Below are 14,902 nucleotides of genomic sequence, written 5' to 3'. Positions count from 1 at the left end.
ACACGGCTACAGACACCCCTTCTGCTAGCTTGATATACTCAGCCCCATATGAGAACACGTTTCTACTTTGGTTAATACTGAAGATGTTTAGGTGCTTCATGAAGTCACGTTCATCGGGGATGATAGAAATACAAACGAAAATTACAATTTCTTCTCATACCATACCAGGATTTGATGTAACAAAAATATATTTGGTTGACAGACACACTCCAAAATAAATACTCTTGGGTAATCTGCAGCTGAAAGAAGCCTTCATTTATTGACTACTTACAGTACAGTGATTTCACATCTTAGCTGGTAATCAGAGATGGTTACGTATAAAGTGAGAGAAGGCGTCATCTCTCTTCCAGATATCCCCTCTCAGAAATCGGGGCTAATTCAATTTTAAGAACTAGAATTGTATCTCCTGGTAACTATGTGGCAGTCGTCACCCTGAGAACAGGAACAAGGCAAAGAAAGTATACAGGACTTTGATTCTCCTACACAGGTGCACGTAAAGTTAGTTTATTAAGGACTACATTTTGAAGCCAGCCATTTTGATCCAATATTTAAATAACAAGCTGTTTAATATTAACGCAGAAGGTACCGTCACAATGTGACAGAAGTACAGCTTTATCCATAAACCCTTCACACAGTTATACATTAAATGCTATTTTTATTTAAGCAAGGCACCCCTACTTGTTCTAAAATATGGGATGTGCTATCCCACTGAAAAAGCGAAATGAGGAGACAGATTTTTTTTTTCCTCTCAGGAGCTGGTTTAAATTCAAGTGAAGCCATTAACGTCCTTACCAGTCAGGACTGTTTTGACAGGTCACTTCACAGTTTGAGACTAACAAACACCCTTAAGGTTTACCCACAATCGAAAAAAAATTGGGGGGGGTTGAGTGTTCAAAGAACTTTTAAGACTAGAATTCTCTCCTTACGGATACAGGCACCAAAGTCAAATGCCTTTAGCACAAGGCTTAGAAAGGCAAACATTTCTAAAGACATAAAACTGCCAAATTATTGTCACTTACACTCACTAACCTGTGGTACTTAGTTCTGGTTTTCTTTTTTTAAATTTCTACTCCTACCTAAGTAATCTAATACACCTAAAATTAAAACTACTCTGTCAAACCTTAATGATTCAAAGGTCTGAAACCTTTCCTTGCTTTGGTGAGTATTTGGTTAAAATAAATCAGTATTTCATTCCAGAGAAGTTTTACATCAGAGCCTTAATTCAGAGGCAAAAAGACAAAACCTCCAACAGAGCATTTGTAAAACAGGAGAAAGACTTTCAAGGACAGTGCTGAATAAAAATATGTAGTCTTTTCATTGGGTAACACATCTTCTATGAAAACAAACTGTTTAATCATATATAACAGAAACCAGAGTTTTAAATCAGATCTTGAACAGATTAAACAAAAATTTTAAATTTGTGGTTTATTTCATAATTCCAAACTGAATCTTTCCTTTTCTTAATAGTCCACTATGTAATTTGTCTTATAAGCAATTAACCCAAAACCCCCAAATCCTTCCTCTAGCAGTTGCTGCTACAAAACTGGAACTTTATATTCCACGTCCAAGAAAGATGTGCAAATGAAATGCTTCTTGCTTCGTCCTGAAAAGAAAAAGAAAAATGTTGCACACTGACTCAAAACGAAAAAGTGGTGCGAAATAAATAAATAAATAAATAAAAGAAAAAGTGTTACCATACCATACTCTTTCCCAGACCATTTAGAATTACAAATATAATAATTTTTTTAAAGTGGGCTTCATGCCCAGCGTGGAGCCCAACGAGGGGCTTGAACTCACAACCGTGAGATCGAGACCAGAGCTGTTATCAAGAGTTGGGGACACTTACCCAAATGACCTACCCAAGCAAGTGCCCCAATACTTTTCTGATTTAGTGCAAATCCATTTAGTGAGAAATCCATTACATTACAGTGAAGAAAATTAGACATTATTGTTTACATCCTGGTATAAAGACAAATTTTCAGAGTTGAGCACAAAAGGTATTTTACACAGATTTTAGCTAATATTTAACATCACAAGATTATGGGATTTTATATCCAAAAACAGCCTATGACAACTAAAACTGAACTATAGTAAAGAAATGCCTCATGTATTTCCAATAAATCATTACAGTTAACTATCTCAAACGCACCACTATAAATAGAAAAATGATTTTAATACGTTAAAAGATTTTATGGGTAAATAAAAAATACCACATAACATTTAGTCAAGGGAGGGGACATCCAAACATTCAGTAAATCTGTCACACATTAAGTTAACTCTCTGAAATTGTGTACTTCCTAGGACAGACAACTATTTTCATAACACTTTGTTAGGGAAGAGACAGTGGTACATTCAGTGTAGACAATAATGAAAAATCCCATAAATTCAAATGTATCATTCTTTTTTGTTTTTTTTGTTTTATTAACATATAATGCATTATTTGCCCCAGGGCTACAGGTCTGTGAATCATTGGGCTTACACATCAAATTTATCATTTTAAACATTTTAATATCTTGGAACTAAGGCAATGTGTTTAAATTTTATAAGAAGAATACATATATAAGCACATTTTCAGCGTAATATATAGATATTAAACGTAAAAAATGGGGCGCCTGGGTGGCTCAGTGGGTTAAAACCTCTGCCTTCGGCTCAGGTCATGATCCCGGGGTCCTGGGATAGAGCCCTGCATCGTGCTCTCTGCTCCGCAGGGAGCCTGCTTCCTCATCTCTCTCTGCCTGCCTCTCTGCCTAGTTGTGATTTCTCTCTGTCAAATAAATAAAATATTAAAAAAAAACAAAAACGTAAAAAAAAAAAAAAAAAAAACGTAAAAAATTATTTTTTGGCACACAGCAGGAAGAACACTGGGGATGATGCCAAAAGATTCTATTTGGGAAAAATACCCAAAGCCACTATTCAATCATAATGAATCCTATTTCCCAGGAGATTTTCATTCCTTCTTTTGATGCTTGCGTTATCATGATCAGTCTGATCATTATTAAGGGGCTCCTGGGTAGCTCAGTCAGCTGAGCGTCCGACTCTTGATCTGGGCTCCAGTCATGATCTCAGGGTCATGGGATGGAGCTCTGCATTGGGCCCTGTGCTCAGCACAGAGTCTGCTTCTTTCTCCCTCTCCTTCTGCTCCTTGCCCTGTGCACACATGCACACCTCCCCTCTCTCTCAAATAAATAAAATGTTAAAAAAAAAAAAGAATGGTTTTCACCATATTACAAATTAGTGAGTTAATGCGTAATTTATCAATTGAAAATAATTCCCACAATTATACCTGTTAAATTTACCTTATTATCTAGAGTCCCTGGAAGTCTTATTTTCCCTTTGGACATGAATTCAGGAACAATTCAATATATCTATGATCTGAGAATGACAAGAAAAGATTCATTTTAAGAAGGTGAAAACGGAGAAATAATAATATAAATTTTCTCACAGTTCATACAGCAAGTCAAACCCTTTGTCCATTTCTTAATGAAAAACAAAAAAAAAAAATTAAAAAACAAGCAAAAAAAATCCCACCTCTACCTAGAAATATGCAGGACAATTAGCAAACAAATGCTTTTCGTTACAAGATAGTGTTCTGTCCTTTTTACATTTAATTTAGGAGTATTAACAGGGCACAGTTCCCCAAAGAAAAAGCCTAGGCAGAGAAAGCAGAGACGGGAGGACAAACATGAGCACTGACAATGAACACCACGGGCAGCACTTACGAACGTGGGACCGGTCCTTGAGCATAGCGGCAACAGCGTCCTCATGGGTATCGAAGTGCACGTCCGCTTCTCCAGTGGCCTTCCCGTTAGAACTATACTCCATGGTGATCCTAACAGGCTTCAGCGGAGCAAAGAACTAAACAACAACAGAAGCCAAAAGGAACATAATGGTACTAGGTCCAATTTCTAGCAATCTAAGACTCTGCATTTTTGTTTCAGACTCTGATTCATACACCCAAGACACTGTTCTTAGAAAAACTCTTTAAGCAACAAAGTAGTTACACATCAACCATGTCTTCTAGCTTTTCCGATCCTCTGAGAACTCAAGGTCACATTTCAACTGTCTGTTCACAGAAAAAAAACTGTACAATGCACAACACACCAAGAGTGCTCGAACTTTTCTATGCCAGCAAGGACCGCTTTTGCTACTCCTCCCACATACATCCTTCCCTGTTTCTGAAGAGTGCTCATCTTCCATTTCTTAGTCATTTTTATATCAGATATGTACCTGCTCACCAGTTTTTTTTACCAGCACTACATGAACAGAGGTACCACACTGAGTGGTTACCATTTCAAACCAAAGCAACAGAACGTAATGCTTTAATGAGACTGTGTGACCTCTGTCTGGTTTAAGATATGATTGCTATCAGGCTTTCTGAAATAATGAAGACAGGGGCGCCTGGATGGCTCAGTGGGTTAAAGCCTCTGCCTTCAGCTCGGGTCGTGATCCCAGGGTCCTGGGATGGAGCCCCGTTATCGGGCTCTCTGCTCAGCAGGAAGCCTGCTTCCCCGTCTCTCTCTGCCTGCTGCTCTGCCTACTTGTGATCTCTGTCTGTCAAATAAATAAATAAAATCTTTAAAAAAAAAAGAAAGAAAAAGAAAAAGACAATTCTGAGGACCCACTACTAACTGAAGATTCTAGCTTTGGTTCTACCTTAATTAAGTATATGTCCTCAAATTCATGAAGTCAATACGGCTATTGTTGTTTCCCTTCCTTTTCATACTTTTTTTTTTGAGATTTTATTTATTTATTTGACAGAGAAATATAGTAGGGAGGGAACACAAGCGGGGGAGTGGGAGAGGGAGAAGCAGGCTTCCCGCTAAGCAGGGACCCTGATGCAGGGCTTGATCCCAGGACCCTAAGACCACAGCCTGAGCCAAAGGCAGACACTTAACAACTAAGCCACCCCGGCGTCCCTCTTGTCATACATTATGTTATAAAATAAAAATATTTTTTAAATTTCTTTCTCAAAAATTAGGGAATCCTGATGAAGAAGGCTACAAGCTTCCAAGCACTCAGGAGCACTGGGATTCTTGCTTAGTATATACCTCCCCTGTGACAAATTCCCTCTGGGTCTCAATTTCCTAAACTCAAAAATGACTAAGTTGAACCAATTTAAAGAAAAACCAAACTTCCTTCCTTTGCATACTAAAGCTACATCATATTATTTTGTACCTACGAAATCCTTTTATCATTATACATTTGACCTTAAAATGTAATAAAACTCACACTTCTCAGCTGAAGAAAGTAAGACAAGCTTCCACAACAAAGGGGACGCCTGCCACTTTACTGTCCAAAAATGGTTCAGAAATAAGATCTTTTCTTCTGTATCTTTCCCAAGTTAATATAAGTTTAATTTTAGGATTTTTATTCCAAACCTATTGAGATTGGATATCTTACTGCCACGCACGTTTATAATGTCTTGGGCATTAGCTTGGAAAGGCAGTCCTCGCATGTGGACAAAATGCAGTGAAGATGCAGTCCCAAAGTCAGCAGCCTCTGGAAGCTTTTCCGACATCTCCTTAGGCAACTCTGAGAAGGGAACAAAAAGCACCATCAGTAACAGAAGAATGTCAAGAGTTATTAACAGATTATAATTAGTTATGCCCTTTATGTCAAAATCCTCAATTCTTCCTGAACCAGTAAGGAAGAAGGGCTTTAATATTAAAGGCAAAAACGTTCTGAAATTTCTACCACCTAACAAATAGCACCCGAACACCCATGAGGACTTAGTGCAAAGATTTAGTGCCTCAAACCATTACGAGATTACATAAAAACAGATATTTCTATAAAAACAGAGAAGGAAAAATGATTATGAGTGAAAAAAAGGGCAACAAACGTTGTGAGTTATAGGCACTTTAAAAAAAAGAATAAACATGGTAACAGGATAATTCCATGGCACGTGTTTAAAGTTTTATTTATTTGAGAGCGACCGTGCACCCACGAGAGTGGGGGCGGGGGCAGAGGGAGGGAGAACCCTGAAGCAGACTTCCTGCTGAGCTCGGAGCCCAAAACAGGGCTCAATCCCAGGGCCCCCATTCAAGACCTGAGCGGAAATCAAGAGGCCACTGCTCAACCAACTGAGCCATCCAAGCACCCCACCATGGCATGAGTTGAAAAAAGATTTATCAGACTTCAAAGATCCCACATGTGGCTCTGGGCTTAGGAATCAGAGGAATAATCAAATACAGAGGCAAACAAAACTTTTACTTTAGTCAACATTCCAGCTCTCTAAGTACTCTTTTCTCACCTTAGTTTAAATGTTGACATTTTACATTCTTTTATTCGTGCCACGCAGCTTTGTATATGGAATCCACAAAAACAGTTATATAAAAAACTTTATGAAATAATTAAGTCCTTCTGCATGTATTCCAAGTACATACTACACTCAAAGACAGATAAATCTTCCAACTCAATTCCCTGGTCCCATAATCTAATAATTCCATACAATGTGGTCATAAAAAATGTTTTAAATATCAAAATACACAAGACAGATCCAGGAAGTCTCAGCAAGATGCAGGTCCTTACCTATTTCCTTCTCACTTTCAAAAGCTGTCATGGGTCGAATATCCTCACTTACTTCATGTTCTTCAAAGACCATTTCTGGCTCAGTTATATACTTAGCAGTAGGAGAAGATGCCATTTTCTTTCCCTTATGAGAACCAACATGTGTTCGGACTTCATTCCTCCTGCTTGGAAATATCTCTATATACCTGTATCAAAACAAAAGTGAACAGACACAAATAATGCAAAGTAACTTTACACTGAAGTCATTTAAAATATAACATGCACATGTAATATTTCTGACAGCTTATGAAACAAAGTGTCCAAAGATAACAGATGAGAGAAAAAGTAAGACTAGATAAAGATATTAGTCCCTGAAGAGAATTCTCAACAGAAGGTGCCACTGATTTAATCTCTGATTTAATCTCCCCCACACTCCTGCCCAAGGTAACAGCTTTCTTCATACACATTTTAAGAGTGTTTTCTATTCTGTTTTACTTCATGAGAACAACTATGCCAAGAAAAACTATGTGCATGAAAATATCTGGTAAGGAAGGATTTGTTTTTTACTGTCGGTTAACTATTTCTTAAAGCCTTACAAGACAATTCTGTGAAAATCAATGATATTCGTGTAAAATATTAAATGTCAGAGCACATGAGGAGCTAAAATTCCCCAGAACTTCAACAAGACACCAATAAGAATTCGATGAACTAAATGTCAATTTTGACTTATTATCTGCTTGGCAGTGGGATTGCCTATTAAATCCAAGCTTCTGAAACCAGTTTTTTTCCTCAATCCCACTTTTCCAAATTGGGTTATTAAGCATAAATTATAAAAACCATTTGTATTTACAAATCTATAAAGATTAGGCAGCCACCACTTCTTAATTTATTGAAGAGATTTACACACTGCCATAATCTTCCCACATAAAAATGTAACACTGATCTGTTTGTTCTAAGACATGTTATAAGCAAATGTGAAGAGTACTTAAAGAAAATGGGAGAAGAGGATGGTTTGCATACACATTTTTATTTTAAAAAAATTTAATAAAGACCTCTGAATCAACTCTATACATAGATCCTGAAATACATGGCTTTATAATAGCTTTTCATTTTTTTAAAACTTCAGCGGAGCCAAATAAACAGCCAGAAAGCAGCAAAACAATAATCTAAACTCTGACACTTCTGAGTATTCCAAATTTGACACAAATGAACCGATCCAACACTGTATGCATCCAGTGTGATGTAGAGCAATACCTATAGTGTATTATCTGTATCAAAATGTTAACCCAAATCAATTCAAGACTTCAGCTTTAACTTCCCATTTTCAGGAAGTAATAGAAGATACAAAGGAACAAAGTCACACTGTAAAGAAGCAACAAGATCAACATAAAACATGAGACATTATACAGGAAGACTCAGTTTCTTCAGAAGTTAACTGCACTTAAAAAGGGAAAGGGAATAAAAATATAAAGATGAAGGAGACTTGCTCTAGTTTAAGAGAACTATAGACACAACAATCAAATGCCACACGTGGACCATATCTAGATTCTGGAACCAAAAGAAAAAAAAAAACCACAAACATCTCTGAGGGGCAGCTGGGTGGCTCAGTGAGTTGAGCATCTGCCTTAGGCTCAGGTTATGGTCCCAGGATCCTGGGATTCAGCCCCTATTCGGGATCCTCACTTGTGGGGAGCCTGCTTCCCCCACAAAACAAAAACAATCCACAACTCTGAAAAGATAGTTTTGGTATAATCGGGAAAGTGTGACCATGGACTGGCGTTAGACAATAAATTACCGCCGATTTTGTTAGTACGATACTTGAGCATTATTAGAATCTGCTTCACTCACCGGTTACCAATTTCCTCCCTATGTTTCAACAGGGCTTGGTTGGCCATTTCTGGTTCTTCAAACTGCACATAGGCTTCCCCTGTTTTTCTTCTCCCTCTGTAGTCCATGACAAAAGTGATGTCTACTATATTCAGTCCTAGGACACCAAAAAAATTATTACAGATTTAGTGCTGCTAACAGGAGCCTTTTTTATCCTTAGGATTGATATATTCATTCACATACTAGTAATTTTTTTTTTAATTAGTATAACCTTGGGCCTGTTTTGCTAGTCTCTAAGTTGGATACATGCCTAAGGGAAAGAAAATTATTATGCAGCAAAGCTAATAACACCTACACATCTGTATTTCCAGAATATTTAGGATTCATGCAATCCATCTAAAATACACAATCCCTGGGGTTTTTTCTTTTCTGGCCATTAATTATGTAGTAGGGAAACAGGAATTTAGACTAACAACACTACTGATGTTACATTTTTCACAACTAAGAACTAGACAGTAACACTTTTAAATGATAAAAATGGTTACTTTCTTAGACAAAAATGGCCACTCTTACAAGAGGTTATCTTCCTCAACAGTAAAGTAAACCTGCATGAAAGAATTCTGAAATGTGACATCCTCCAAAGGTCAGCGTAATAGGTCAAAACACTTATGTAATCTATAAACACTGGTAACCCAAGTGAAGAGTTCTCCCCTAGAGAACCTAATACACTTGCATGCAGTTACCCAGGAAAAGGTTCATTTAAGATATAAAGGAAACAATAAGGGGGGAAAAAATGAGGCCCCAAACAAGATATAACTGAAAAACACCTGCAAAGAAGTCTACGATGTCTTTCTCATTGCAACTATACGGAAGTCCTCTCAAACGAACCACACCATCGTTTACCACAGGAGAGGACTTCACCTGCAGGCTCTTCATTAAGGCATCCACATCTTCATTGTTTATCTCATACACTGCAAAGAAAAAGCACAAAAGCATGCAAATTTCCATAGCAAAGGAAGAAGGCATTAAAAAAGAAAAATCATACTTATTGGGTTATCCAAGAATGGAGAAGCCCGTATTTTTAATCTTTATGTACTTCTTTGACGAAAATAACAAATGACATTTACTGAACATTTACTGTGTGCCAGCTGAGACTTATCTAAACATCCCAACTTGGTAGGTAAACTTGGTCAACATCCTCATTTTATAGAAAGAAACTGAGATTATCTCTGTGTTTCATTTTCATACCCTGTAAAAGGGTGTATTCGTAACGCCTAGCTCCTTCATTATTGCTAAGGATGAAATGAAACTGCCTTCGAAAGTACAGGCTAAGGTTCTGATCACAAAAGCCAGAGCGTGGCTTCACGTACCTTCCACATATCGTTGTCCCATGTACATGCGATGCTTTTCTAAGGCTTTTTGCACATCCTGCTCTGACTCCATTTCAATTAAGGCATCACCCCTTCGTTTGCCATCTCTGTTTAAGAGGAAGTGTATCCCATTCTCACCGTTGCGGATTCTGCAGTCTGGAAGTACGGCAGTGAAATCAAAACCAGAAACCAAACCTTTAGCTCAATTATACAAGTCACTAGAATGCAATCCTCCGATTCCAACAACAAAACAAAGCATGAACCAAAATGTCTATCCTATTCCGTACAGAAACCCCCATCACTGAAGGCATCCAAACGCTAATGAGATGGTAGTCTATACACTGTTCCACTTTTTTTTGTTGTTTTAAGATTTTTATTTATTTATTTGACAGAGAGAGAGAGGGAGAGAGCAAGCACAAGCAGGGGGAATGGCAGACAGGGGAGAAACCGGCTCCCCACTCAGCAAGGAGCCTGATGCGGAGCTCGATCCCAGGACCCTGAGATCATGATCTGAGCCCAAGGCAGCAGCTCTGTGTTTTGTAGGAAGAGGAGTCTGCCTGTCCTGCCGCCCCTCCCCTGGCTCGTGCCAGCTCGCTCTCGCTCTCTCAGATAAATGAATAAAATCTTTTTAAAAAAACAAATAAAAAATAAAAACCCTTTTTAAGAAAAGATTTATTGTATTTACTTATGTGAGAGAGAGAAAGTGCAAGCTGGGGAAAACAGAGGGAGGCTCCCCACTGAGCAGGGAGCCAGACTCGGGGCTCAATCCCAGGACCCTGAGATCATAACCTGAGCTGAAATCAAGCTGAACCGTTAGCCAACTGAGTGACTCAGGCGTCCCCTAAAAGCTTTTTAAGAGGAAAATTAAAAATCATAGTGAGATACAGAACTTAAAAATTAATCACAGATATGTAAACATTCCAAAAGTGTTATTAAGGAAATTACATCACTTGACACTAAGCAATCTTGTATTCTAAATGTATGTGTTGCATAAAGAGCTATGCTGAACTGGTTTTGCGTTTTGGTAAGTACATACCAAAACTTCTGGAGAAAACAGGCTTCTACCATGTTGTGAGACTACCTTGCACTCAAACAAAATTACGTATTTCAAACACACATAAAATATACCTGAGAAAAAGTTAACCACATCTTCTATAGTGCACGACCAGGGTAATCCTTGAGCTCGAATGAGATAAACATCATCCACTTCTTCTCCTAACTTGGACGAAGCCAACTCATACTCAGGGAGAGGAGGAAGATCTTCCAGGTAGGTAGTTTTCGACTCCTTCCAAGAGAAATGAAGAAAAGTAAAAATACTTCTTTGAACAACCTTATTGGGAACATGTTTATTTCCGCAAACCAATGCCCTGGATGTTATTCTTAGGGGACAGTGACTATTTCAGAGGCAAGAAATAAACTTCACAAATCTAACGCATCCTTTTTTGGCTTAAATTATACATTCTAAAGCAACAAGCAGGTATATCCCAATGACTTCGCAGGACATAAATTTCATCCAGGACTTGTTTTTTAAATTATCGGTCCCAAATTACACCGAATAATAGTGTTTTAGTTAAGGCAGGACAAGAAGGGTCCCTTCAGTTGGACAAATATGAATGCTTCCTACTCACCGCGGGCGGCATTAGACTCTCATCCCAAAGAGCTTACCATCTAGACTAAGAAGAGTATTACAAAACAGGACGCTTTATGAGCTCCAATTAAGATACAAGATTATTAGGAATCCAAAAGAGAACACTAACAGAAGAATCAAGACATAAGATGTGCCTCAAAGGAAGCACAGAATTTTGACAGCAATAGATAAAGCATTCCAGTTTGAGAGGTGAGGGGAAGAAGCAATATGAATGAACAAAAGCCTGTTTGCAAAACAGCAATAATCCCATTTGGCTCCACTGCAAGGTACAATTAGGAGCCAAAGAAGATGAGCTGGCAAAAGGAACTTGGTACCATACAACAGAGGGACTTGAATGTCAAGCTCAACGTGTCCCCTTCACCCGTGTCCCCTTCACCCGGTAGGCAAAAAAGAGTTCATAAAAGACATTTCGGAGTGGGTAAAATAACAAGAGAGCAGGGTGCTTGGAAAGAGTAGTCTGTCAACTGGTAAATCAGACCAACTGAGCAAGGAAAAATCCTAAGAGGCAAGAGCAGTAGTGTAAGATAACAAGATCCTGAGACATCCCTCAAGAACTGTATTTTAGGAGCGCCTGGGTGGCTCAGTGGGTTAAAGCCCCTGCCTTCAGCTCAGGTCATGATCCCGGGGTCCTGGGATCGAGCCCCGCATCGGGCTCTCTGCTCTGTAGAGAGCCTGCTTCCTCCTCTCTCTCTGCCTGACTCTCTGCCTACTTGTGATCTCTGTCTGTCAAATAAATAAAATCTTAAAAAAAAAAAAGAACTGTATTTTACAAGATTCAGCAAAAACTGGAATTTACAAGATTCCAATCAGCAAGCACTATAACCATAACCAGGAATAACAACCGCAGTTTTAAGACTTGTACTCTACGAAGCTGAAGAAAAAGATTCTTTTGTACCATCCCACAGTTTACACTAAGACTTACGTCTACCTACAAGGAGTCCATGATAAATGGAAACCTCGAGCAGATGTCTTTTCCGTACTTCATAAAAACGCAACAAGCACTACAAATCAATGTGGAAAGACAACTCGGGCTCTCAGTCAAGCGACTTCAATCTATCATGCTAAGGAGATACTTCACTCTTTTGCAGGTTCCCATCATTTTCATGAAGACGTCCATATAATTTTAAGAAGTCAATGATAAATCTAAGGACAGTGTCTAACACTAGTAGAGGCTCAACAGATATCACTACAGTCAATTTCATAGGAAACAAAAAACAAGAGAGTAGCTATCTCGCAAAGGCTTATTAGAGATAGTCTGCGTTTTTTAATAAAGGTAACGTTCCCCATTTTCCCAGAATTCCACACGCATCACCAGCTTTTACCGAAAAGGGCAGCACCAAGTATTGGGCCAGGATTCAAATCAATTAGCTCAGCCACTGGCAGACAGAAGCCATGCTGCTTCGCCTCCCCGTTTCCCTAAGTTCAAGGAGAAGCCCAAATTGAATTAAGAGAAATGGGATCCGAGGTATCCGGAGGTGGGCAGTCAAAACGCGAGCTGATGCTTCCCAGACACCACGTTAACGAGCGGGAAAGGCCGCTTCCTACACGGCACAAAACATTTGCAATCTGAGTTCTTAAAGGGCACACGGACTTCAGAAAACACTGTACATCCACTCCCGGGTCCCCGAGTCCCGGCCCTACCTCTAGGCGTCCCCTCTTCTAGCCACCCCCCCCCCCCAATCAGGCTCCACGCTGTCCGCCCTGCCGACCCTAAAGGTCCTTCTGCTGGAGGAGGTGGAAGTGCAGGGGTGACCTTCAGCAAAGTGGGGCGGCCCGCCTCTCCCCGGCGGCACGAGACGGAGGGCGGCGCGGGCCACGAGCCTCCTTCCCCTCGGACCCGGCCCACCGAGCTCCGTGCGTGGACCTTCCCATCAGCAGGCTTCGAGGCGCGCCGGGGCCGCCTAGGCCTCTCGCTCTGGCTGCACACAAACTCCCAACCCTCCGCGGGTCCGGCCTCCCAACTTCGCAAGCAGCGTGCCTAGAGCGACGGGGATGCGGGGTGGGGCGCCCACAGCCTCACAAAACCTACCATGGGCCGGCGGGAAACAGGGCCTCAACATTCACCCCTAGCCACACTTACACTGCCCAACCGACCAGAGACTCGAACAAAACAAGGAGAAAACCCGAGGCCTGGGAGAGCGTCCCTTGTTCTGGGGCCCAATAGGAGGACCGGGCGGGCGGGGGTGGGGGGGCGGCTGCGCGGCGCGTGCCGCGGATCCCCGGGCGTGCACGCGAGGCGCCGGCGGAGGGGCGCGGGAGCGCGCGCGCGCGGCCGGGGAAGGGTCCTGCGCGCGGCCCCTGGCGGCGCCCACGTACCTGGCTGTAGCTCCGCGCCGGGCCCGCGGCCGCGGCCAGCGACTGCGACAGCAGAGGGGCACGCAGGGCCGGGTAAGAAGCCGCGGCCGCGGCGGCGGCGGAAGCGGCCGCGGGGGGAGGCCCCGCCAGCCTCCCGGCAGACGGAGGCCCGGTCTGGAGGCCCCGCGTGTGAGAGGCGGCGGCCGCGGCGGCCCCGAGCAGCAGCAGCAGGCGGCGACGGCCCGAGACGCCCGAGGGGAAGGAGCCGGCGGCTGAGTAGAAAGGCAGGCAGGCGGCGCCGGTGCGCCGGCAGCTGCTGCAGTTGCAGCCGCAGCCCCGGAGCAGCGCCCCGAGCACCCAGCGCGTCCCGGCCATGGACTCCGGAGGCGGCGCGGGGCCTGGAGGCGGCTGCGGCTGCAGCGCGAGCGGAGGGGGAGTGGAATCCAGGGCCGGGGAGGGGGCGCCAGGCACATGCGCCGCCGGCACCCGGGGCAGCGGCGAGTCGGGAGGAGGCGGAGGAGAGCGCGCGGCTCCGCCCTGTCTCCGCCCTCGGGGCGGGGCTGCGGGCTGGCCGGGGGGGCCGCGGGGACCCGGGACTACAGCCCCGCTGCTCGTTCCCCGGCCAGGAGCTGAGGCCCGGGGAGGACGGAGCGCGTCCCCTCTTGCTGTGGGGAGGGCGGAGACGCGGATCGCCGGCTGAGCGACGCCCCGCACTGTCTCCCCGAAGCGCGTGACTCGAGGGGCGTTTCTGAAAAGAATTGTTACAAAGAGGTTGGGATGATATCGAAAGTGTAGTACCCCCGAAACTTGAGGTCTGTGTGGAAGGTCAGCTTTCTTTGTTTTAAAATGAAATATATAAATACTTATATGGCGATCGTGTATAGAGCAAAAATAAAGCCTCCTCTAATTAGTGCGCAGGCAGAGGTTTGCAAAAAGGCTGGTTGTAGTTTTCCTCATCCTGAGACTCGTCTAAGACTAATAGGCAAAAGGGAGTACTGAGAAAAAATAGAAAAATCTGAAAAATTTAAAGCTTTTTATTAAGGAAAATCTCAAAGTATACTGAACCTCCAGAATTTCAGGAATTATTTTTTTCTTTTTTCAGTCTTGTATCTGTCACCACCACCACACCGCAAACATTGTTTCCTTTGCTGGAATGTTTTAAAGCAAACCCCAAAGATCATGTCAGTGTCCCCTTTCAGCAACGCCTTAAAGTGATCAGGACTTTCAAAAAAGAAGAAAAAACAGGATGACTCTT

General features: G+C 42.1%; 1 protein-coding gene across 2 annotated transcripts; it reads right to left on the bottom strand.

Moving 5' to 3' along the window:
- Window positions 1-482: 482 nt before the first annotated feature.
- Window positions 483-14,165, bottom strand: GRSF1 (G-rich RNA sequence binding factor 1). 2 transcript variants are annotated; one of them, XM_045997979.1, is made up of 10 exons: window positions 13,669-14,165; window positions 10,833-10,989; window positions 9,705-9,860; window positions 9,162-9,305; window positions 8,356-8,491; window positions 6,529-6,713; window positions 5,411-5,532; window positions 3,720-3,855; window positions 3,297-3,372; window positions 483-1,603 (listed from the first exon to the last, which is right to left on the bottom strand). In XM_045997979.1, the coding sequence occupies exons 1-9, from the start codon at window positions 14,020-14,022 to the stop codon at window positions 3,323-3,325; spliced, it is 1,440 nt and encodes a 479-aa protein (XP_045853935.1). In that variant the 5' UTR covers window positions 14,023-14,165; the 3' UTR covers window positions 483-1,603; window positions 3,297-3,322. The 2 variants fall into 2 exon arrangements, with proteins under 2 accessions (XP_045853935.1, XP_045853936.1); XM_045997980.1 differs by lacking the exon at window positions 13,669-14,165 and adding an exon at window positions 13,382-13,426.
- Between the last annotated feature and the right edge of the window lie 737 nt (window positions 14,166-14,902).

The sequence above is a fragment of the Meles meles genome, chromosome 2 (genome assembly GCF_922984935.1).
Source record: "Meles meles chromosome 2, mMelMel3.1 paternal haplotype, whole genome shotgun sequence".
In the NCBI taxonomy this organism is placed as follows: Eukaryota; Metazoa; Chordata; class Mammalia; order Carnivora; family Mustelidae; genus Meles; species Meles meles.
Note: the sequence above shows the minus strand (reverse complement) of the source record. Positions and strands in the feature narration are given on the sequence as shown.

What these genes read in the sequence shown, in the direction of transcription:
- GRSF1 (XM_045997979.1), bottom strand. Translation starts at nt 14,022, where the DNA reads ATGGCCGGGACGCGCTGGGTGCTCGGGGCGCTGCTCCGGGGCTGCGGC. An exon ending in AGGGAGGAAATTGGTAACCG is followed by an intron (nt 6,714 to 8,355) that starts GTGAGTGAAGCA and finishes GTTTTGATACAG; the next exon opens with GTATATAGAGATATTTCCAA. An exon ending in CAAGGACCGGTCCCACGTTC is followed by an intron (nt 3,373 to 3,719) that starts GTAAGTGCTGCC and finishes TGTCATTCTCAG; the next exon opens with ATCATAGATATATTGAATTG.